Source organism: Sceloporus occidentalis, unplaced genomic scaffold, assembly GCF_023333645.1.
Source record: "Sceloporus occidentalis isolate IW3139 unplaced genomic scaffold, rSceOcc1.0.p SCAF_2, whole genome shotgun sequence".
Lineage (NCBI taxonomy): Eukaryota > Metazoa > Chordata > Lepidosauria > Squamata > Phrynosomatidae > Sceloporus > Sceloporus occidentalis.
Genome location: NW_028316982.1, coordinates 121844626 through 121868392, shown reverse-complemented (window position 1 = coordinate 121868392; position 23767 = coordinate 121844626). Strand labels below are relative to the sequence as shown.

General features: G+C 46.8%; 2 protein-coding genes across 3 annotated transcripts in view; both read left to right on the top strand.

The window, feature by feature from the left end:
* The window catches only part of VCL (vinculin), a 101544-nt gene that overhangs the window by 56971 nt on the left and 20806 nt on the right, over positions 1–23767 (top strand). For both annotated transcript variants that reach the window (XM_089510761.1, XM_089510760.1), the window contains exons 8-13: positions 9561–9708; positions 13304–13457; positions 15164–15339; positions 16271–16461; positions 18291–18490; positions 19752–19880. In XM_089510761.1, the coding sequence (XP_089366887.1) occupies positions 9561–9708; positions 13304–13457; positions 15164–15339; positions 16271–16461; positions 18291–18490; positions 19752–19880 (998 nt within the window). The remainder of the gene's footprint in view (positions 1–9560; positions 9709–13303; positions 13458–15163; positions 15340–16270; positions 16462–18290; positions 18491–19751; positions 19881–23767) is intronic.
* LOC149318949 (uncharacterized) lies at positions 2706–5625 on the top strand. The gene is made up of 2 exons (XM_089513233.1): positions 2706–4593; positions 4637–5625. The coding sequence occupies exons 1-2, from the start codon at positions 2706–2708 to the stop codon at positions 5623–5625; spliced, it is 2877 nt and encodes a 958-aa protein (XP_089369359.1).

The window sequence follows — 23767 nt, the reverse complement described above, 5'->3', positions numbered from 1 at the left end:
CAAAATATGACACAAACATGCAAGGCTCCGTGCAGTGTGCAGGAGGAAAATGAAAAATTCTGCACTAAGAAAATCTCAATTGTGCAAGCTATCTAGATAAAGCACAATTTAATTTTGCATAATACATTTGGGTTTTGTTGGACACTGATAGTCTCTCCCAACTACTGTAAATCCTGCTTAATTCCATCTTTCTCCCAGTTTTTAAGAGTCATTGATATTATCTCAAGATTGTCTTTGAACTCCTAAGGTCTAGAGGCTTTTAAAAAAATTATTATCAGAATGAAAACAGATTTATTGGGAGACTGAATTATAAGGTCCGCATGAAATTCCAGTCTAGCATGGTATGATTGCTCAATTACTGCATCCACGTGGCTATGGTTTACCTTTTGATGTTAGAAGCTTAGACTGGTAGCTTTTAGAATCTATTCTTTAAAATATTAATATAAAACAAATTGACTCTATGCTAAGTGGTTTGGAAAGCTTTGCTTATTTTATGAAGTCATTCAAATTATTTAGTTGAGAACTTCCTAAATTAGTATTCTGGCACTGTTGTTCTTTTTAGAAAGGTACTGCATATTTATTACTGTACCAGCATAGCTATGATGTTAAGAAACATGTCATACATTAATAAACATACAGGAGTGAAACTTTGTAAATTCTGAAATCCCTGCTGGCTCTGCATCTTGATTTGATTGTGTTGGTTTTTACGACTATTTATTTTGTAACTGTATTTTTCTCCCTGTAATCAGAAATAAAACATGTGTCATATATATGCAGTGCAGTGACTTAGTGTTACTAGGAAACACTCTTGGTGCGGGATAGTTGAAGACTTATTACTTATTTTCCCTTCCAGATTCTGCTATCTAAATTAAAAAGTAAGAGGAGCAAAGCTTTGAATAGAATATACTAAAAGATTGCTTAGAATGTGCATCTTTTGAGACATGGTTATTGACAATAAGACACACATTTTCTCTGTTCAAACAAATCTTAGCTTCCTGTTTATTTTATTTATAATTTATTCTTTTTTACATTTTAACTACAATAATGAATGTAATACAATCAATAGGGCCACTACACATACATATACATGCTCTCTCTGTCCTCACCTCTTAACTGGGTGGCCAGGATCCAACAGAGTTGCTCTGCTAGCTCTGCGACTTAGAATATGTAGGCGCTCTCAGTATCTAAGTAGCATGGAAAGAGAAGGAGAGGGCTAGCCCTGCCACCTTCTGTTTCCTTCCCATGTGGTGGGTGATGGATTGACCCCGATGGCTCCAAACTACACAGAGAATCTCTACAGATAGTGAAGGCTGTGCTCTACAGATTGTTGTCCTCCTTGTGTAGTTGACAGTTTAAGAGTGGAGCTAGTATGCTCCTCTTTGTGTGTTGACTGGGACATTTGAAAGAGGCTTCTTTAAACTCAAAAGCATTGTGCCTTTCTGGCTTTTGGTGACCCTGATTGTCAGAATTGGCAAGTGCCTTTATACACTGATCTTACTAGATTTTTTTGAGCAGAACAGACTTTGTTTTTGAGATCAAGTAGTTCCTCACTACCTGGTGAATTATAACTAGCTGCTAGGGTTTTTGAGTCAGGGATTACTCTGGTGCCAAGGTGGGAAAGGGAGGTATGGCGCTATTGGTGAGAAAGAAAGACAAAGGGTGTGTAGGTGGCTTTGGCTCCTGTCATGTGGCTGCTCCACTGTGGGGAAGAAGTGAGCTGAGCAGCCTTCAAGCCTGTGAGGACATCATGTCCCCTGGGTGTCCCTGGACCACAGATTAAGGACCACTGTTCTAAAGGACAGTAATTATTCCTGGAACTTCCACGAGCAGCATCTCTCCTGCCTCTTTTTGGTGGTGGCTCAGAAAGGGGCTTGAGTGGGTGTACATGTGACCCATGGACCTTATAATTCCTTCTCTTAATTTACAAGGCCAAGAGGGACTTCATTATTCATGATTTAATTTGGTATTGAAATCACACTGCTCCAGGACTGAAACTTGGCATTAATTAAATCCATGCTTGTTCTAAGAAAACTGATAAAAGGGGCATGTGAGGGGGAGGCAGCAATGCATATATACTGAGGCAGAAGGGGGAATGTCAATTTTCAAAGTCCCTTGGTTTTATAAAATATGTTGGGGTGGAAAAAAAGGTTCTGCAAAACTCATTTGAAGCATAGTGGAGCATTGTTCTTTTGTTGCAAAATATAAAATGAGTAACAAATGTCTATTTCTTCTTCGTGGTCTCTGCGAATCACACAAATGGGTTTATTCTGCGCCTGTGCAGCAATCCTCGGAAACTTCTAGAATCTCCAGGCAGAAAGCAATGTATGTTTCTGCAACTTTTTGGCGGTAGCCCCGCCCACCCATATATAAGGCCCCTGGTGGCCCGCTCCTCTTCAGTTCCTTCATTCCGCCGCGCTAAGCAGCTCGAGGAACTTCGCTTGCATCTTGTTGCTCATTCACAATTGAATCTCTGGCATTTGACCTTCGGACTTTCACTTGACCATTCTTCGGACTTTCCCTATCGGCTTGTCTTCTACGTGATCTTTCGGCTTGACCTCGGACCGGTAACGGACTTGATTACCATGGCTTCTTTCAAGCAGTGCACTAAGTGCGGGGTGAAAATCCCTAAGGCCGATGGCCATGAAAAATGTGTCCTTTGTTTGGGGGAGTCCCATATTCCTGGCAACTGCCCCCACTGTAAAGCTATGTCGGCCCAGGCCCTAAAGAATAGGGACCGGACACTTAAGGCTGCGCTCTACGAGAAGGTTTTGAGCCAGCCCAGTGGTTCTGGAGACGCGGACGCTCCCAGGGCCTCCAAGAAGAGAGGAGACAAACGCTCCGACCACGAGAGGAAACGGGCCCGCTCTTCATCTCCGCCAGCCAAGAGCCGTCGCAAGGGCCCTCCAAGTACGGTCTCAGTGCCTCCGCCTGAGTCGAGGCCAGCACCGTCTACATCCCCAGTGGCCGAACCGGCGAAGACCCCGACTCCTGTACCGGCGTCTTCCCGGATTATACCCTTGGAACCCAGGGTCCTCCTTGCAAGCCACCTCTCTGCACCGGCGGACGCCCTGCAGATCGTGGACTTGGGTTCGGAGTCTGAAGGGGAGCTCCACGACTCCGATGCTCCCCTATCCCCACAGAGGGCTAGACCCCGTTCTCCCTCTCCTGTGGTGAGACCACGTCCCGCCAGACGGGACACAGAGCGCCCCCGCTCCCCCCCGAGGAAGGATCGGGCCACACTAGGGGCTGAGGCGGATGCCGCCTTAGATCCGGACTGTCCAGACTCAATGGAGCGGGACCAGGACCTGTTTGATGCCTTCCCGGATCTCGTCTTCGATCACCGTACCGGACAGTATCTTATCCCGGTAGATCCGTCCCGCCTACGGCGCAACATCCGGGACTGCTCACGGGACCGTCGCCACACTGATGCCTCCCACGGGCTGGATGACTTGACCACCACCGACTTGTCGCCCAGGAAGCGTAGCAGATCTCCATCAAGATCCAGATCGAGATCCCCACGCTCTGCGTCACCTTCCGACGATGACGAGGCTCCATTCGTCCCGGAGGGACCTGCGGTTCCGTCCCCTACAGACGACGTCAGGTCCTTTGCCGACAGGGTAATCCGGATGGCGGATGCCCTGAAGTTAGAAGTCGCCCACCCCGAGGACGATGCCCTCGACCCGGTGGAGAGAAGGATCCACGGTTCCGCCCCAGCTCCACCAGCCTTGGCATATCTCCCATTGCTAGAGAAAATTGCCAAACGCTCCTGGGACGCACCGGCCTCCATCCCGTCGACATCCCGTAGGATTGAAAACCTCTATCGGGTCACTCCTTCGGCACCTTCTTGGCTCTCCAACCACCCTAAGCTTAATTCGGCTATCGTGGAAGGAGCCCAGTCCACCTTCGTCCCAAAGTCCTCTTCTTCTCTAGTCGACAAGGACAGTAAGAAACTGGATGGCCTAGCTAAGAAGTTTTATGCTTCAGCGGCCCTGGATTTGAAGGTGGCTAACTACGCGGCCTGCATGGGGGCCTACGTGCAGTACCTCATAGAGAAGATGGACCCCACCATCGCTGACCTGCCGGATGACAGGAGGCGGATGATGTCTGCACTCAGGAATGAAATCCACCTGATAGGCGGACAGCAGATCATCTCCGCGAGGCACTCGACGGACTGTGCATCAAAGGTCCTCTCTGGCTCCATAGCCCTCAGGCGATACGCGTGGCTCCGGTCTTCAGACCTCACTCCACAAGCGAAGGCAGCCATAGAAGACATGCCCTTTGACAACTCGGGCTTGTTTCACCGGGACACGGATGAGAAACTCAGTTTCCGTTATAGGATGAAGACTGCCGCCAGAAAACACGGTATGTCATCCTCCGCTTCCAAGTCCCCCCGACAGAGGTACACTAGTCAGCGCCCCTGGCATCCAGGCGGCCACTACCGCTTCCAACCACAGGACCGTCCCTACCATCAGGACACTCAGCCTCAAGGCCAATCCTCCCGGTCACCTGCTCCTCCAACCGACAGGCGTCCATCTTCCCAGCCCAGATACCAACAGGGCTATAGGAAGAAGGACGGCAGGGGCAAGAAGAGATTCTGATGGGTTCCGGCGCACCTCGTCATCTCCAACAGGCTGAGCCCCTTTTTTTGACACCTGGGCCGCCATTACCAGTGACTCTTGGGCACTTAACATTGTCCGTAGGGGCTATGCCCTAGAGTTTTCCCAGCTCCCACCAACTGGAGCGTTTGTTTCCACTGCCCCCTCGGACACCCTTCTTGACGAAGTGCGCATTCTTTTGGACAAAGGCGCCATTGAACCCGTCTCCCCTTCTGACTTCAAGCGCTGTTTTTTCTCTAGATACTTCACCGTACCGAAGAGAGACTCTGGCCTCAGACCCATAATGGATCTACGGGCCCTTAACAAGTTTATTATTTACAAAAGGTTCAGGATGGTAACCCTTGCTTCTATTTTACCACTCCTGCAGGAAGGCTACTGGTTCGTGACTTTGGACTTGAGGGACGCCTATTTCCACATTGCGATCCTGGAGGACCACCGGAGGTTCCTCGCCTTCGCCGTCGGCCAGAACGCCTACCGGTACCGGGTCCTTCCCTTCGGCCTTTCCACAGCTCCCAGGGTCTTCACCAAGTGCATGGTACCCGTGGTGGCGTACCTGCGTCAAAGAGGGATCACAGTCTTCCCATACTTGGACGACTGGCTCTTCACAGCGCCCTCCAAGGACATCTTACTCGGGCAACTCAAATTCACCCTATCCCTGCTGCAAGCACTGGGATTACAAGTCAACTTCGACAAGTCCACCTTGACTCCTTCCAATCGAATAGACTTTATAGGAACAACACTGGACTCTGTACAGATGAGGGCATTCCTTCCAGAGACACGGTTCCAAACCCTCTGTACATCTCTGCAGCCCTGCCTCCGCCAAAGACGCCTTCAGGCCCGTGCCGTACAAGTCGCCATGGGACACCTAGCCTCTACCACTTTCGTCACACCGTGGGCCAGACTGCGCCTCAGACCCATTCAATCTTGGTTTCTCTCCGTCTTCGACCCCGTCCAAGACACGGCTACCAAGTTGCTCACCATCCCGAGGACTGTACAGAGGTCTCTATGATGGTGGCTCCAATCCGACAACGTCTGTGTGGGGATGCCATTTCTACCCCCTCAGCCAGATCTCTCCCTGACTACGGATGCCTCCCTGCAAGGATGGGGCGCCCACACACTGGACCTTACAATAAAGGACAAATGGTCACTGGCGGAGGCTACTCTCCACATCAACGTCCTGGAAATGCTTGCCGTGGAGAAAGCACTCAGAGCCTTTCAGTCGGTCCTCGCGGGCAAGGTGGTACTTCTTCTCACCGACAACACCACCGTCATGTACTACGTCAACAAACAAGGTGGTACAAAGTCGAGGACTCTGCTGTCAGTCACCATCCGCATTTGGGAATGGTGTATAGAACACAAGATTCTGCTGCAATGCATCCATCTGCCCGGCGACCAGAACGACCTTGCAGACCATCTCAGCAGGTCACCTTCCACTTGCCACGAGTGGAGACTGCATCCAGAGGTGGTGTCCCGACTCTTCAATCGCTGGGGAACCCCCCTCCTCGACCTGTTTGCCTCCCGGCTGAACGCCCACACTGCAAGATTTTGCTCACGGTACAGAGAGCCAAGATCGGAAGGGGACGCCTTCCAGCTCAAGTGGACTCAGGGCCTCCTGTATGCCTTCCCTCCGTTTCCTCTGATCACACGGGTCCTCTCGAAGATGTTGGCAGACCACACGGACGCAATCCTGATAACCCCGTGGTGGCCCAGGCAGCCTTGGTTTGCTCCGCTCCTACAACGGGCGCAAGACCATCTCCGCTTGGAGCACCGGCCCGACCTGCTATCTCTCCACGACGGACAAGTCCACCATCCCGAGATGCAATCTCTCCCATTGGTAGCATGGAGGATACGATCCTGAGGACACTTCCATCCGGTGTACAGGATATCATTAAGGCAGCACAAAGACCATCCACACAGAGGTCCTATGCCTGCAAATGAGATAGGTTCCTAACCTTTCTACAAGCAAAGGACATTCCACCATCCCGTGTCTCCATCCCGGTAGTCCTGGAATTCCTTATGACTTTAACAGGCGCAGGTCTCTCCTTGAGTTCTATCAAGTGCTACCTGTCAGCCATTTCATCTCACTACCTATTTCAGGACAAACCTTCCCTGTTTGGGGATCCTCTCATAAAGAGGTTCCTTAAGGGATTCAACAATTTGCATCCACCGATTCTAGACCCTACACCGCAGTGGTGTCTAGACACCGTCCTGGCACATTTGGTATCCAAGCCCTTTGAGCCCTTAGCTACCACGGACCTGAGACTCCTGACTTGGAAGACGGCCTTTCTGGTAGCCATCACGTCAGCCCGCCGAGCTGGTGAACTGTGTGCCCTGAGGGTGGACCAACCCTTCCTTCGTTTCCATGAGGACAAGGTGGTGCTCCGTACAGACATCACTTTCTGGCCTAAGGTGGTGTCTGCCTTTCACATCAACCAGGACATTGTTTTTCCGACTCTGGCTCCCAATCCGACCACAGACTCTGAGCGCCAACTCCATGCCCTGGATGTCCGCAGGGCGCTGGCGTTCTATCTGAACAGGACTGCTGCTTCCAGGCGTTCAGAGAGACTTTTTGTGTGTTACTCCGAAGCTAAGAAGGGGCTGCCGGTGTCACCGCAGAGGTTCTCCAAGTGGGTGGCCAACACCATCCACCTTTGCTACGAACTGGCAGGGAAGCCTCTACCAGGTCGGATTAGAGCCCATGCAACTAGGGCGGTAGCCGCATCCTCAGCTTTTTTGACCGGGATCCCCCTTGAGGATGTATGTAAGGCAGCTGTCTGGTCCCAGCCATTGACATTCATTAGACATTATAGGCTGGACGCAAGGGCCAGGCATGATGCAGCCTTTGGGAGGGCAGTGTTACTGTCTGCCATGCACTAACCTGTCTACTGTAAATAAATCACTCAGGTATTAGTTTGCATATTTATTGTCATGTGACTGTTTGATCTTGACACTCCCTCCTCCACAGACTACAGCTCGCTAGTCTAAACCCATTTGTGTGATTCGCAGAGACCACGAAGAAGAAGAACAGGTTGCTCACCTGTAACTGTGTTTCTTCGAGTGGTCATCTGCGAATTCACACAAACCCGCCCATCCATCCCCTCAGTGTCTGCTCATTTGACAACGCTTGTTGCCGCGCTGATTAGCGGCTCATTCGGAACTGAAGAGGAGCGGGCCACCAGGGGCCTTATATATGGGTGGGCGGGGCTACCGCCAAAAAGTTGCAGAAAGATACATTGCTTTCTGCCTGGAGATTCTAGAAGTTTCCGAGGATTGCTGCGCAGGCGCAGAATAAACCCATTTGTGTGAATTCGCAGATGACCACTCGAAGAAACACAGTTACAGGTGAGCAACCTGTTCTTTCCAGTCCTGCCTATTCCTAAATATGTATATGAGTTGAGATCCTGCATCATGCTGTGTAGTATAATGCTGTGAAAGTGCAGCTTTGCTCTTCTTTCCTTACCTAGCAGCTGTCAAGTCCCAAAGGGGCACTGTTGCCACCATTCACTGGTGGGGGGGGGGAGCAACTCATGTGATCAAGAAGCTGCCCATCTCAGTTATGAGGGGAGGAAAAATGAACTCACTCCAGGGTGAGTTTATTTCTTTTTTCCTTGGCTGCAGATGCAGCTGAGATGGCTGCTTCATGGTTTCCTGAGTGACTCTCCTCTCCTGGTCAGCAAACAGCCACAGTGGTGCTCTCTGTGCTTGACAGCTGCCTTGGGCAGAGGTTTTAGACAGTGCACAAGGGGTTTCATGAATAGTTGCTGTGCACCATCCACAAGAAGGGAGATGCTTTACATGTAATCTTGAATTACATATGTGTATGGTACCCGCTGTCACTATTAGATGGATTGGTTTGTAAGCCCTGAGCTCTCTCATTCGTAGAGTCATCATAAGTTGAAATCAACTTGACAGAAGCTATCATGAGCACGATTCCAGCCCTTGGGTTGTATAATTAGACATTAGAAGCTTTGGGATGTTAGGTTTTTGTGTAAAATAAGGGATATGGATGCAGGAGTGAGTGACCCTAAAGATGTTGCTAAACTACAACTCTTGGTATTCCTTACCCTTGGTTATACTGGTTAGGGCTACTAAAATTTACAACAACATCTGGGCTGCATGATTCCTACCTGTGCCCTGGTGGCACAGTGGTTAAATGCCTGTATTGCAGACACTTACTCACAAGCCACAAGATTGCGAGTTCAATACCAGCCACGGACTCAAGGTTGACTCAGGCCTGCATCCTTCCGAAGTCACTAAAATGAGTACCCAGCTTGTTGGGGGCAATTAGTTTACACATTGTAAACTGTTTAGGGAGTGCTTAAGTGCACTGATAAGCAGTAGAGAAATGTACTTGCTGTTGCTATTCCCAACCCCTTTTAAATACCTTCTGCAAATTACGTCAAACCAAAAATAAAAGTTATCCCCATTAATGCATGTGCATACATACTTATTTTAAAAAGTAACCATTGACATAGTCCCAATGTCCAGATTGTTTGGTGTGGAGAAAGTTCCATTCATGAACCTTTTGAATGAGAGTGGACACCCAGTAACAATTGCTTTAAAAATTCTATGGCTTCAGCAGCCAGACAACTTCTTATCGTGTTCTTCTGGGAAGGATGTGAAACTCTTTCCTGGAGGTGGCCCTTCAGTTTTCTAAAATTGCACAGAACAAAGAATATTCTTAAAGCAATATTGCATGAGATATAACTTGCCACTGTAGTATTAACCTCTAGTGGCATGCATCGTGCTTAATCCTCTGTAATGATATGCCTGTTACTAGAACAATATTATTGTCTGCAGGAACAGTTTTATTAAAATGGATTATATTTCTCTTACAGCTCATTCTTTCATTCCTTTGTTGAATGTTGTATAGCTTTTGATACAGCTTGTGAGTAAATTATGTATGGGTCTTATTGTCTGTGTCCCCACACTGTCACTTTCCAGGAGACGCTGGTGAACAAGCCATAAGGCAGATCCTGGATGAAGCAGGAAAAGTGGGAGAGCTGTGTGCGGGCAAAGAACGCAGAGAAATTCTAGGAACCTGTAAAATGCTAGGCCAATTGACTGATCAAGTAGCTGACCTTCGAGCTAGGTAAACACCCTCTTACTACTTAATGCATTTAAAGCTGTGTTTATGAAATAGGTTTTCCAGGAGCGTGCATGTTTGTAAAAGCAACACAAATGAGAAATTCTATGTATTTTTACTTTGCTGGTGTGAACAGATTTTTTTTCTCCTGTCGGTTATCTCTGCCCTCCTCCAACTTTCAAATGAAGATATTCTGAAATTACTTTCATATACATCATGATCTTACCAAAGCCCTTATTCTCTTTATTACAAAGACTACACCCCTCCTGCCCATTTTTGGTGTCTTATATGATTGTATATACTGAAACACTGAATAATTGTTTACCTGTCTACAGTTGCATCACCATCCCTTTTAAGTAATGGAAAAGCCCTGTCTTGTTAGTGCAAATTCTAACCTGTGTTATCTTATCCATTTAAAGGTACACAGACTGCTTCTGTGTTTCTTTTAATGGTAAATGTATCTGTGCACATTCCACTTCAGATTAATAACTATTGTGAGGAGGGGAGATATAGTTTCGTTATGCATTTGCCTCATTTAACACCTAAATATTTTTCCATCTTTGTCCCCATTTAAAGGCCTCATCTGTCTTGGATTTTTATAGCTGCATTGCTATACATGGAGACATGGAGCACAACAGCAGACTTTTTTTTATTCTAAAGGGACAGCAAATTTTGACTTGCTATCTTTTGGCAATTTTCAGGATCACTGATTCCCTCTCCTCCCCGGAGTTTTCTGCATATGCATTGTAGTCTTTAGATCTTTACAGAAGCAGCACCAGCTTTTTCATGAATCCCCACTAAGAAAATTCTGCATGCTTGGTCCATGCTTCAAAGCCAACTGTAAGGTGGCCCCTCCACTCTCTTGAGTCTAGTAGGAGGTTCTTGAATCATGTTGAGTGTCAAGGGAACTTGCCGTTGGTCAGCTGGTGAATAACTGGGTGGTTCCTTTGTACAGCTCTGACAGGTGTACCTTTTCATATTTGGTGGTTTGGAGGAAATAGCTTATTATCTCTTCATAAGCAGCCTTCTAATTAAGTGTTTGCTTGAAATGTAATGTTTGAATTTGTGACCTACTGGCAGTCAGCAGTCGGTCTTCTCTGACAAATAAGTTAATCCAGGGGTAGGCAACCTTTTTGAGCCGGGGGCCGGGTTGCTGTCCCTCAGGCGACTGGGGGGCCGAAGCTGGGGGGTGGAGCTTCGACCCTCCGGGGCGGGGCCACGTGCCAGGGGTGGAGCTTCCACCCTCTGGGGCGGGGCCACGTGCCGGGGGTGGAGCTTCCACCCTCCGGGGCGGGGCTGTGTGCTGGGGGGTGGAGCTTCCACCCTCCAGGGGCGGGGCCGCATGCCGGGGGCGGAGCTTCCACCCTCCGGGGGCCAGGCCTCCCCATTTTTGCTGGCCCCTGACGGGCCCCGTCAGAGACCAGCAAAAAAGCTGGGGGCTCCCAGGGCGGCAGGGGGCCCTGCAGGAGGGCTCCCAGGGCGGCAGGGGGCCCTGCAGGAGGGCTCCCAGGGTGGCAGGGGGCCTCTGCAGGGCCCCAGGGATGGCAGAGGGTCCTGCAGAGGCCCCCTGCCACCCTGGGAGCCCTAAAGCAGGGCCCCAGGGATGGCAGCGGGCCCTGCAGAGGCCCCCTGCCACCCTGGGAGCCCTAAAGCAGGGCCCCAGGGATGGCAGAGGGCCCTGCAGAGGCCCCCTGCCACCCTGGGAGCCCTAAAGCAGGGCCCCAGGGATGGCAGAGGGCCCTGCAGAGGCCCCCTGCCGCCCTGGGAGCCCTAAAGCAGGGCCCCAGGGATGGCAGCGGGCCCCGCAGAGGCCCCCTGCCGCCCTGGGAGCCCTCCTGCAGGGCCCCAGGGATGGCAGCGGGCCCTGCAGAGGCCACCTGCCACCCTGGGAGCCCTAAAGCAGGGCCCCAGGGATGGCAGCGGGCCCCGCAGAGGCCCCCTGCCACCCTGGGAGCCCTCCTGCAGGGCCCCAGGGATGGCAGAGGGCCCTGCAGAGGCCCCCTGCCACCCTGGGAGCCCTAAAGCAGGGCCCCAGAGATGGCAGCGGGCCCTGCAGAGGCCCCCTGCCACCCTGGGAGCCCTAAAGCAGGGCCCCAGGGATGGCAGCGGGCCCCGCAGAGGCCCCCTGCCGCCCTGGGAGCCCTCCTGCAGGGCCCCAGGGATGGCAGAGGGCCCTGCAGAGGCCCCCTGCCACCCTGGGAGCCCTAAAGCAGGGCCCCAGGGATGGCAGCGGGCCCCGCAGAGGCCCCCTGCCACCCTGGGAGCCCTCCTGCAGGGCCCCAGGGATGGCAGAGGGCCCTGCAGAGGCCCCCTGCCACCATGGGAGCCCTCCTGCAGGGCCCCAGGGATGGCAGAGGGCCCAGCAGAGGCCCCCTGCCACCCTGGGAGCCCTAAAGCAGGGCCCCAGGGATGGCAGTGGGCCCCGCAGAGGCCCCCTGCCACCCTGGGAGCCCTCCTGCAGGGCCCCAGGGATGGCAGCGGGCCCCGCAGAGGCCCTCTGCCATCCCTGGGGCCCTGCAGGAGGGCTCCCAGGGTGGCAGGGGGCCCTGCAGAGGCCCCCTGCCACCCTGGGAGCCCTAAAGCAGGGCCCCAGGGATGGCAGAGGGCCCTGCAGAGGCCCCCTGCCGCCCTGGGAGCCCGCCTGGAGGGTCCCAGAGACGGCAGCGGGCCTCCCAGAGGCCCCCTGCCGCCCTGGGAGCCCTCCTGGAGGGTCCCAGAGATGGTAGCGGGCCTCCTAGAGGCCCGCCGCCATAGCCGCTGCTGCCGCGGCGGCCACTCTGGGCGCCGCCATTTTGGGCGGCAAAATGGCGGCGAACTCTCGCGCGACCTCCCCCGAGGTCGCGCGAGACTTCGCCGCCATTTTGGGCGAAAAAATGGCGGCGCCCATAGCCCCAGAGGCCGCTATGGGCGCTGGCATTTTTTCGCCCCAAATCGCGGCGAAGTCTCGCGCGACCTCAGGGAAGGTCGCGCGAGACTTCGCCGCCATTTTGCCGCCCAAAATGGCGGCGCCCAGAGCGGCGAAAAGCCGCGACGGGCGGCCGCCGTGGCGGCGGCGGCGGCGGCAGGGGCAGCCGGGGGGCGGCGGCCAGGCCTTCGCGGGCCGCATCCGGCCCGCGGGCCGGAGGTTGCCGACCCCTGAGTTAATCAGTAGGTGATTCAGCAGCATTGTGTGATTAAATACTAAAGTTCTACAAGGAAAGGGCAAACCAGTATCTTGCCTTAGTTTGAAAGACTGGGGCATAGTCTTGCAAACCCTTGTCTTAATCTGTCTGCTCAATTGTATCAAATGAGCACAGTATCCTTGAAGTTAGTGTCTTTAAGGAAAATAAATGCAATAACCACATATTCTTAACCTGAATAACCTGAATGAAACTGTCAAATAGTCAGAAAGTTGGCTCAGGTATAGACAAAAAAATCCCGCACTAGTCACTGGTGTTTGGAGTGAGGCCATATTTGCCTCCTTTCAACTGTTCTTGCTGGTATCCCACAATACTTCTAGCTGTATAGATCTCTGGCTCCTTGCTGAATTATGTGGGATTATGTCAGCAGGCTACAGTTTCACCGTTATGTAGGACTTTATGTTCTTCTCTCTTGCCAACAGAGGACAAGGTGCTACACCACTAGCCATGCAGAAGGCCCAACATGTGTCCCAAGCATTGGATTTACTAACAGCAAAAGTGGAGAATGCAGCACGTAAGCTGGAGGCCATGACCAACTCCAAGCAAGCGATTGCAAAGAAAATTGATGCTGCTCAGGTACTCAGTCATACTACTAAATTATGACAGAGGCTAATAAACTGAAGTACATTATTCTCAAATTAGGTTCTATGTTGATCGCTTGGATGTATTTCAATCAGAACACATTACAGTGGGCCCTTGGTATCTTCTTGGGTTTGGTTCCAGGATCCACCATGGATACCAAAATCCATGGATCATCAACTCCCATGATAATCAATGGCTTAGTAAAATGGTGCAGTTATATAAAATGGAAAAAGCAAGGTTTGCTTTTTGGAATTTATTTTTTAAAAAATATTTTCAAATCATGGATAGTTGAATCCATGGATTAAGAGGGCCAACTGTATTTTATTTTAGTTATAACAGTGAATTTGACCCTCGGGGTGACCCTTTGTGAATTTCATTTCTGTAACACTTGTAGTGCAATTCTCTGCTTTTAAAACTACCAAAATGTCTATAAGAATGTGCATTTAAGATAAAATACAGTTAAAAATGTGTGTGTGTGTTTAGAGAGAGTACATTTAGAAACGTATCTATCTCTTAGCATGCACACACACATATATGAGAAAGTATTAGTCTTACAAAATTTGCAGATTAATGCAGAAGCAAGTCCTGGACCTATGTGAAACTGGCATGGACTGGAAATAGTCTGGTCCCTGATTTGACCAATGGCTGTATATAAGAGCCTTTTCTTGGCAATACTTTGAAAGGCTTGGGTATGCTGGCAATTCCTGTCTTAATCTGTTTTGAAGACTTTTGTTTGTGGATGAAAATGTTACTTAAACGGAGTTTCCATCCTGAAAAGAGTTCACATGACTGTCTAAAAAGTCTGTCTGAACCTGACTTGTGATTGACAGGCATATGTTTTGTATGGTTCAGAATACTCCAGCTTAATTGGTTTGCAAATCTTAGTTACTCTTCTCTTGATCTGAAAACCTAAGGCGAAACCAGTGTTAAAAAGACAAACATACCAGTAGTTCTTTATTCATTTCAAGTATATTATGACTTTTGATTTCAGATGACCCACAAAAATGCTTTTGTCATCCCAATTAAAATGGAGCCAGTTTTTCAATGGCAACAAGCAGCAGTTAGGAGGGGCTGTATGTTGTACCACTCTCGGGGGTGGTGGTGGTGGATGTATTATTATCATTTATTTATGTGGTGTCATCACTGTATATGATGCTTTACTAGAAAAAATAGTTGTCTGCCCTCAGGGTTTCCATTTAAAGGCAGGACACACAAGGAAAAGAGTATGGCAGTGTGGGAGAGAATTAAGTTCAGCAGATAATGCCTTTTATTCTCTCCCTCTTCAACCAGGGCATTGGCAGCTGGGATAGAGGGAGGGCCTTTCATCTGCCTCAGGGCCTAATTTTGTGTCCTCAATGCACTAGGAGTGGGAATGGGTGATTTTGGCATGTTTTTTGGACCCCTTGCTGTTTTCTGTCAAAATAGGAAACTACTTGGTCAAACTACCCAGGTCATCTTCTGGATCACTTCCTGTTGGAAAAAAGAACTCTGTCCTCATACATCTCAGTGGGCATTTAGAGACATTTATGTGTACAGTAATTTAATCACTTTGATCTATGACTTTATGCTGGCTATGGGAATTGTGGTCCGAAAGTTCTGGAGCGGGCCAGGTTGGGAAAGACTGTATTAAATCATAGAGAATTCAACTATTATAAATAGACCTTTCAGTTCTGTATTGATGTTTGTTTCTTTATATGAAGAGCTGGCTTGCAGACCCTAATGGAGGCAGTGAAGGAGAAGAACACATCCGAGGCCTTATGGCTGAAGCCAGGAAAATTGCAGAACTCTGCGATGACCCCAAAGAGAGAGATGATATTTTGCGGTCCCTGGGTGAAATCTCTGCTCTGACTGCTAAGTTGTCAGATCTCCGGAAACAGTATGTATTGCTGTGCTTTCACTGACCTAAGAACACAGGCACTTTGGAATGCAGTCCTGAGCGTAGTTGCAGCCATATATGTTCCCTTGCTTTATACTTTGCTTTCTGTTTTCATTGATGAACATGGTATCTGTTTTGCCATCCAGTAACATGGCAATGAGAATCTGTAGGCATAGTCACAAAAAGAGATTTAGGGCCTGAAGAGACAGGGCAAAATAAAGCTGCTTCAGGTCACTTTGGAGGTATGCTGTTTAAATTATGCATCCTAAGTGTCCGGAAGCCATGCCAAAGCTATGCTCCAGTCCTAAGGATTGGAGTGCAGCTTTGACACAGCTTCGGGCTTCTTAAGATGCATGTGTCATTTAAACAGCATACCTCCAAAGTGACTTGAAGCAGCTTTATTTTGGCCTGTCTGTTCAGGCCCTTTGTTTAGCTTGATAGTCATTCTCTTTTTCCTGATAACCATGTGAATTATACAGAGAGGGATTTTTAGCATTGTTCTTTGCACTGCACTAAGTACAGTACTTTCTGATTCTTTGGAGGAATACTTCACACTCAGTAGTATAGGTTTAAAATATCAATCAGGCTTTCTGTATCTTCAAAGGTGTCAGATGAGTTTGTTAGTAGAATCTTTTTAAAGAAGTTGCCAGAGGTCAAGTCAAATGTAGACCCTTACCAGGTATTAACTTTTTCTGCCATGTTTTCTTTCATGCCTTACGGTACTTGATTTCCCTGAAAATAAAATCTTGACTCAGCAGTTATGAAAATATAATCCATGAGGCTTTGTTAGGTATAATTAACAGGATTGCTTCTAATTACATTTAGAAACACAAATATTATATTTAAACCTTGCCTTTCAAACAGAAGCTGATCTGTTTTTTAAAAAGTGCTTTAGTAAGGACTGTCTAACAGTTTTTCCTTTTCCCTCCAGTGGGAAGGGGGATTCCCCCGAAGCCCGAGCCTTAGCCAAGCAGATAGCCACTTCACTCCAGAATTTGCAGTCCAAAACTAACAAGGCTGTGGCAAACAGCAGGCCTGTCAAAGCAGCTGTCCACCTGGAAGGAAAAATTGAGCAAGCTCAGAGATGGATAGACAATCCTACCGTGGATGATCGTGGAGTAGGTAAGCTATCGAATGTCTCCTTGTTAGACATTATAATAGGTCATGAACACAAAATGACTTAGCAGACTTATGATTACACTGCAGTGGGGTGGGACATAATTTCATTCACCTGTAAAATATTTCTCCCTGTAAATATTCCCCCTTGTCTTTTTTCTAAGCATCAAAAGCCTCACATATTTGGAAGCTTTCTGTGTAGGAAAACTCAATTGTGATTGGTATTGCAGGGCAACACTGGGATGTGTATCTTTTTTGTGTGTGGGTATAGTAGTGTCTGTCTTTCTCTTCTTTCCTCTGAAAAAGTTGTTGGGCTGTAGTCTGAAAGCTGTTTTGGTTTAAGGATCTTGTATTCCAACCAGCAGTTATGAAAGCAACAGGTATACTTGCTAACATCTATGAAAGAAGCAGAGTATTGAAATATATTTATTCACATATTTTGTTAAGGGGAGGTGTGGGTACTTCTCACTTCCCCATTTTATAATCCATCATTTGACATCTTAATTTCTGAGCCTCTATCCTTTTCTCATTGTTTCTTCATTTCTTTTAAGATGCTGAGAGAAAGTCTGTGTCAAATTATGAATCCATACTATGGAATTATAGTGGTTCCACTTTAACAGTCATGGCTGTATGCTATGGGATCCTGAGATGGACCAAAAGAGCACTTTGACTATGAATACTGAATGTTCATTCTTAAACTGCAAATCCCAGAATTCCATAGGATGGTGCTAGGGCAATGAGATAACAGTGCTTTAATTCTGTAGTGTGAGTGGTCAGTTAACCATGTCTCACTTTTGCCAGGGCTTGCTGGGTGCCAAGTTTAGTGGAAACTCCTGTGATAGCTCTAGGCCTGAGAAGGCTGAACATATTTAAGATGTTCAGATGCTTGAGCTGGTGCCGCTACCACTTGTGATCCAATTACAAAGGCACCTACCCTTCCTCAAACAGAGTAAAAACAGTGGATGGGCAAGTCCAGCAAAGCAACCCAAGAGCTACTGTTAGTTTGTTTATTTTATTTCATTTATTTATATGCTTTCATTCTCCTAGATAAGGAACTAAGGCAATTCACAAAAGAATAAACTAAAAACAATACAATTTTAAAACATGCTTAAAATTGTCATATTAAAATAACATGTTAGTGAACAATATAAAATCGTTAAGAAGTATACAAAAGTTTCAAAAAAATAAAGCACCCTTCCCTCCCATAAGAAGCCTCCATGCAAACACTTACTTATTAAAAGACTGCTTAAATAAAAATGTCTTTACCTGTTGACAAAAGGAAAGCAGGGAAACTAGCTTCCTGTAGAAAGGAGTTCCAAAGGGTGGAAGCAGCCACTGAGAAGGTTGTTTCTCATGTCTTGTTGATGGTGGTGGGACCAAAAGAAAGCCTTCCCTTGTAGATCTTAGAACCCTGGAAGTTTCATACATGGAAATATGGTCTTTCAGATAGTCCGTTTAGAACCTCACAATATAGTTGGAAATACAACTAGCTACCTATCTGGTAGGTATTGCTGAAGCTAAGCGTAGTTCTTGGCTTAAACATCATGTCGCCAAAAAACTCGCTAGGTGTTGTCAGACAAGCAATTTTCCTCTTATTAGCCTGACCATCACTCAGTCTGCAATACAGGTGTATGAGTATCAGTCTGCCTATGACAGCATTGTTGTAAAGGTTTCTGAGATATTGAAAGTGCAGTATTCTGAGAAAGGGCCTTGTTCGGTCAAGGCTTTTTACTAGCAGTTACACTGAAATTTTGTTTTGCCTTTTGAGTGGTGGAACTACTTGCCTGCTTTGTCTAACTTTGTAAATAAAGCATAATGAATCACTTTTGATATAGGTCAGGCTGCAATCCGGGGACTTGTGGCTGAAGGACGCCGTCTTGCCAATGTCATGATGGGACCTTACCGCCAAGATTTGCTGGCCAAATGTGACCGTGTGGAACAGCTTGCTGCCCAGTTAGCAGATCTGGCAGCAAGAGGGGAAGGAGAATCTCCTCAAGCCAAGGCAATTGCTGCTCAGCTGCAGGACTCATTAAAGGTAAAGAGAAGGAGACATTACTCTAACACGGGAGTACCTCCAGTTGATAATGAAGAAGGGCATACTACAGGCATTTTAACAAAGACAATGAACAACAGCAACAAAAGCCTGAGCCTTCATCTACCATCCTTTACTGCTGTACAATCCTCTCATAATTACAACTTTCCCCCTATCTTCTGCTTGCTTCTATCCCATCCATCCTTTTATTTTTTTAGCCCGGGTTGTTCTTGCTGAAAGTCTAAAGAGATGAAATCATCAGCCCTCACAAAGCTGAGGTAGAAAGAAAAGAGAATAACTGCCTTTTCTCAACAGGTTTGGGTCACAGAATTACTCTGGCTGCATATTGATCTCTCCTGAAGTTAGCTACCGTGTGTCCTTTTTTTTAAAAAAAAAGGCCAAGGACTGTTTGGTCATTTTGATGTAGTTTTCCTCCCTTCACACAAAAGGTTGAAATGTCTCTTCTAAGGTTTCAGTATTGGCAGTAAGAGCCTTGTTAAAATTAACTGGCAAATTTGTCACACCCTTTAGCTTTGTTTCCTATGACCACTGGAACCTGGCCTCTGAGAATTTCTTTTAACATTGTATTTGGCCATTGAGAAAAAAGAAGTTTGACAGTTTTATTTTAAAAAGAAGCTTTCATCTTTCCTGGTCTCCTCATTTTTGTTAATAAAGTGGGAATATAGAGTAAAAAGCAAACCAAAATAATGCTAAGTGGGTGAACTGGGATAAGGGGAGCATTAGTGCAATTGTCCATTGCTGCGTTCATCACTACTGTAGTCCTATTTACATCCAAAATCCACAAAACAGTGATACTTTTATTCAGCCAACCAAAATGCATAAAATAAATGATGCAAATATTTTATGTATTTTGGTTGGGCAACTAAACGTATCATTGCTATGTGAATTTTGGATGTTATTGTATTTTGCTATATGGCCAATATGTTTTGTAGCCTTCTTTAGTTCATCATCTCATTTCTATAGAGGCAGCTAGATGGGGCAGAGAATGAAGATAACAATAACTTCACAGCAAAAGTGTTTGTTCTGCTCACACACCATACCAATGTCCAATGTTGGGCAGATTCTGCTTTCTGCATCTTAAAACTGCTTCTTACTTTTGTTCTGTAACTTCAGCTTTGTGTTTAAACATGTTTCAAAGTTGGGTTGTCTACATCCAGATCCGTTTTTTTCTGTTTCTGCACCTGGTTTTGTAATGCTGAATTAATGTCTTTATTTTGATGAGGATTTCTAAATTTCTGCTAAGGATCTTAAATCAAGAATGCAAGAAGCAATGACCCAGGAAGTATCTGATGTGTTTAGTGACACAACAACTCCAATCAAACTGTTGGCAGTAGCAGCCACTGCACCTCCCGATGCACCCAACAGGGATGAGGTGAGTCCATGTCGGTATCCTCCTGTATTCAGCCACAAACAACATTTCATTTGTGTTGTTATTTTGACCCATCTGACATGTATTCCAGTATGTTATGGGAACCCACACCCATCTTAACAGGCTGTGTAGGCCAAATTAGTGAAAGAATCAAGAACTTAGGAAGTGCTGATTAGCAGTATAGGCTTACATTTTTTAACCTCAGCAGAAATAACATGTGGGCACATTTTAAACGTTGTTCCACTTACTTGGTATTATCTGTGATAATCAGTTTATAACTCAGGCTAAAACAAGTCATATGTAGCCAGTGTGCCAAAATGTGCAATTGCCAAGGAGTGGTTATATCTTGTCACAGCATGGGAAATAAGCAAGATGAACTCGAACTTCTAGTACAACAAAGCAAATATGATATAATAGGCATCACTGAAACCTGGTGGGATGAGTCTCATGATTGGAATGTGGAAATAGAGGGGTATAACCTTATTAAGAGAAATAGGCCAAACAGGAAAGGAGGAGGAATAGCACTATATGTCAGAGATATTTACACCAGTGAAGAGATCCTGGACATCAATCATGGAAGCCAGGTGGAGAGCATCTGGATAAGAATCTAATAAAGGTTGATGGATGGATGGGGATAAGAATCAAAGGGGAGGGAAACAACAAGGGTGTTACGGTGGGAGTCTACTACAGACCCCCAAGTCAGACTGAGGAATTGGATGATATCTTTCTAGAACAGATGACCACACAGTCAGAAAAGAGAGATGTAGTAGTGATGGGCGATTTCAACTATCCTGATATTTGCTGGAAGTCAAACTCAGCAAAATCCTCAAGGTCTAGCAAATTCCTCACTTGCCTGGAAGACAATTTCATGGTCCAAAAGGTGGAAGAGGCAACAAGGGGGTCAGCTATTTTAGATCTGATCCTAACCAACAAGGATGACTTGGTTAATGGGGTGCAAGTGGTGGGATCATTAGGTGGAAGTGACCATGTTCTCCTGGAGTTTGTAATACAGTGGAAAGGAGAAGCCAGGCAGAGTCAGACACGCATCCTAGACTTTAGGAGAGCGGATTTCAGTAAACTTAGAGAAGTATTGAGGGCGATTCCATGGTCAGAAATACTAAAAGATAAAGGAGTTCAGGATGGATGGGACTTTCTCAAAAGGGAAATACTGAAGGCACAATTTCAAACAGTTCCAGTGAGAAAGAAAAACGGGAGGTGTCTCAAGAAACCAGGATGGATGACTAAGGAACTTTCAACCGAGCTAAGTTTGAAATGGAACATGTATAAGAAATGGAAAAAGGGGGAAATCACGAAAAAGGAATTCAAAGAAATAGCAGGCATGTGTAGGGGTAAAGTCAGAAAAGCTAAAGCGCAGAATGAACTCAGGCTTGCTAGAGAGGTTAAGAACAATAAAAAGGGCTTTTTTGGATATGTCCGCAGCAAGAGGAAGAAGAAGGAAACGGTAGGGCCACTGCGTGGAGAAGATGGCAAAATGCTAACAGGAGATAGAGAAAAGGCAGAATTACTCAACACCTTCTTTGCCTCAGTCTTCTCAGAAAAGGCAAAGGGTGCTCAACCTGAGGATAATGGAGCAGAGGACAGAATAGGGGAATTTCAGCACAGAATAAGTAAAGAGATAGTAGAGGAACACCTTGTTAATCTAAATGAATTTAAGTCTCCGGGACCAGATGAACTCCATCCAAGGGTATTAAAGGAACTGGCAAAAGTAATATTGGAGCCATTGGCAATCATATTTGAAAACTCCTGGAGAACAGGAGAGATCCCCAGCAGACTGGCGAAGGGCAAACGTTATCCCCATCTTCAAAAAGGGGAAAAAAGAGGATCCCAACAATTATCGTCCAGTTAGTCTGACATCAGTTCTAGGAAAGATTCTGGAGCAGATAATTAAACAGAGAGTCTGTGAACATCTAGAAAGCAATGCCATAATCACAAAAAGTCAACATGGGTTTCAGAGAAAGAAGTCATGCCAGACAAATCTAATCTCTTTCTTTGATAAAATGACCATCTTGTTAGATGAAGGGAATGCTGTGGATATAGTATATCTTGATTTCAGTAAGGCCTTTGACAAGGTTTCCCATGACATTCTTGCAAACAAGCTTGTAAAATGTGGGCTAGACAAAGGAACTGTTAAATGGATCTGTAATTGGTTGACCGGCCGAACCCAAAGGGTGCTCAACAATGGCTCCTTTTCATCCTGGAGAGAAGTGACCAGTGGGGTCCCACAGGGCTCTGTCCTGGGCCCAGTGCTATTCAACATCTTTATCAATGACTTGGATGACAGAATTGGGAGCATACTTATCAAATTTGCAGATGACACCAAATTAGGGGGAATAGCTAATACCCCAGAGGACAGGATCAAGATTCAAAATGACCTGAATAGACTAGAAAGCTGGGCCAAAGCTAACAAAATGAAATTCAACACAGAGAAATGTAAGGTATTGCACTTAGGGCGGAAAAATAAAATGCACAGATATAGGATGGGTGACACCTGGCTGAATGAAACTACGTGCGAAAGGGATCTAGGAGTCCAAGTAGACCACAAGTTGAACATGAGTGAACAGTGTGATGTGGCAGCTAAAAAGGCCAATGCTATTTTAGGCTGCATCAATAGAAGTATAGTGTCTAGATCAAGAGAAGTAATAGTGCCACTGTATTCTGCTTTGGTCAGGCCCCACCTAGAATATTGTGTCCAGTTCTGGGCGCCACAATTCAGAAAGGACATTGAGAAACTGGAGCGTGTCCAAAGGAGGGAGACAAAAATGGTGAAGGGTCTGGAAACCATGCCCTATGAGGAACGACTTAGGGAGCTGGGGATGTTTAGTCTGGAGAAAAGAAGGTTAAGAGGTGATATGATAGCCCTGTTTAAATATTTGAAAGGATGTCATATTGAGGAGGGAGCAAGCTTGTTTTCTGCTGCTCCAGAGAACAGGACCTGGAACAATGGATGCAAGTTACAGGATAAGAGATTCCACCTGAACATTAGGAGGAACTTCCTGACAGTAAGGGCTGTTCGACAGTGGAATGCACTTCCTCGGAAGGTGATAGAGTCTCCTTCCTTGGAGGTCTTTAAACAGAGGCTGGATGGCCATCTGTCAGGGATGCTTTGATTTGGATTTCCTGCATGGCAGGGGTTTGGACTGGATGGCCCTAGTGGTCTCTTCCAACTCTACGATTCTATGATTCTAAGATTCTATGATTGTCTGTGATGAAATGATGAGCTTTGGAGATGCTCTCTATACCTTGGAAGAGCAGCACAAAGTTGGAGAGAAGGCCCTTGCTCCATGCTCAGGAGGAAGTATGGCGCTCATCCAGACTGGAATAAAATTTGGAGATATTCTTAGCAGTTTAACACACTGTGTGATTTGGACTTTCTCCCTTCTTGTCCTTCTCAGCTGTCTGTCTCCCAGGTTCAAAAGCACACCTACAGCCTCAAGTGGAAGGGCTTTCCCTTTCAATGCTGCTCTAGTGCCCTATGAACTTCTGTTGCTCAGGAACATCAGCAACTAAAAGAAGGACAAGCAAGCTTAATGGTGCAAATGGGCAAGATGGGGTCAGACAAATGGGGAAGAGGCACAAAAAAGGGCTAAGGCTGGGCAAGCCAGTGAACCCAGTGAAGATATAGAAACCAAAGCTTTCTCTATACACTGAACTGGTAGTTTCTGTGTGGGAAAATTATGTACACATTTGCTCATGTTCCAGAATTCACATGACTAGCCAGACTTGGACCTGGTTCACATGTATGTATACTGCTTGATTCCTTAATTCTTTTACAGACCTTGTTCTAGAAGATTGGTAAATGAATATGTGAACTTAATTTGCTGGAAGGTATTGCATGATGAATTTGTGTCATACTAAACTTCTTGGTGTTT

What these genes read in the sequence shown, in the direction of transcription:
- LOC149318949 (XM_089513233.1), top strand. Translation starts at nt 2,706, where the DNA reads ATGTCGGCCCAGGCCCTAAAGAATAGGGACCGGACACTTAAGGCTGCG. An exon ending in CGGCAGGGGCAAGAAGAGAT is followed by an intron (nt 4,594 to 4,636) that starts TCTGATGGGTTC and finishes CAACAGGCTGAG; the next exon opens with CCCCTTTTTTTGACACCTGG.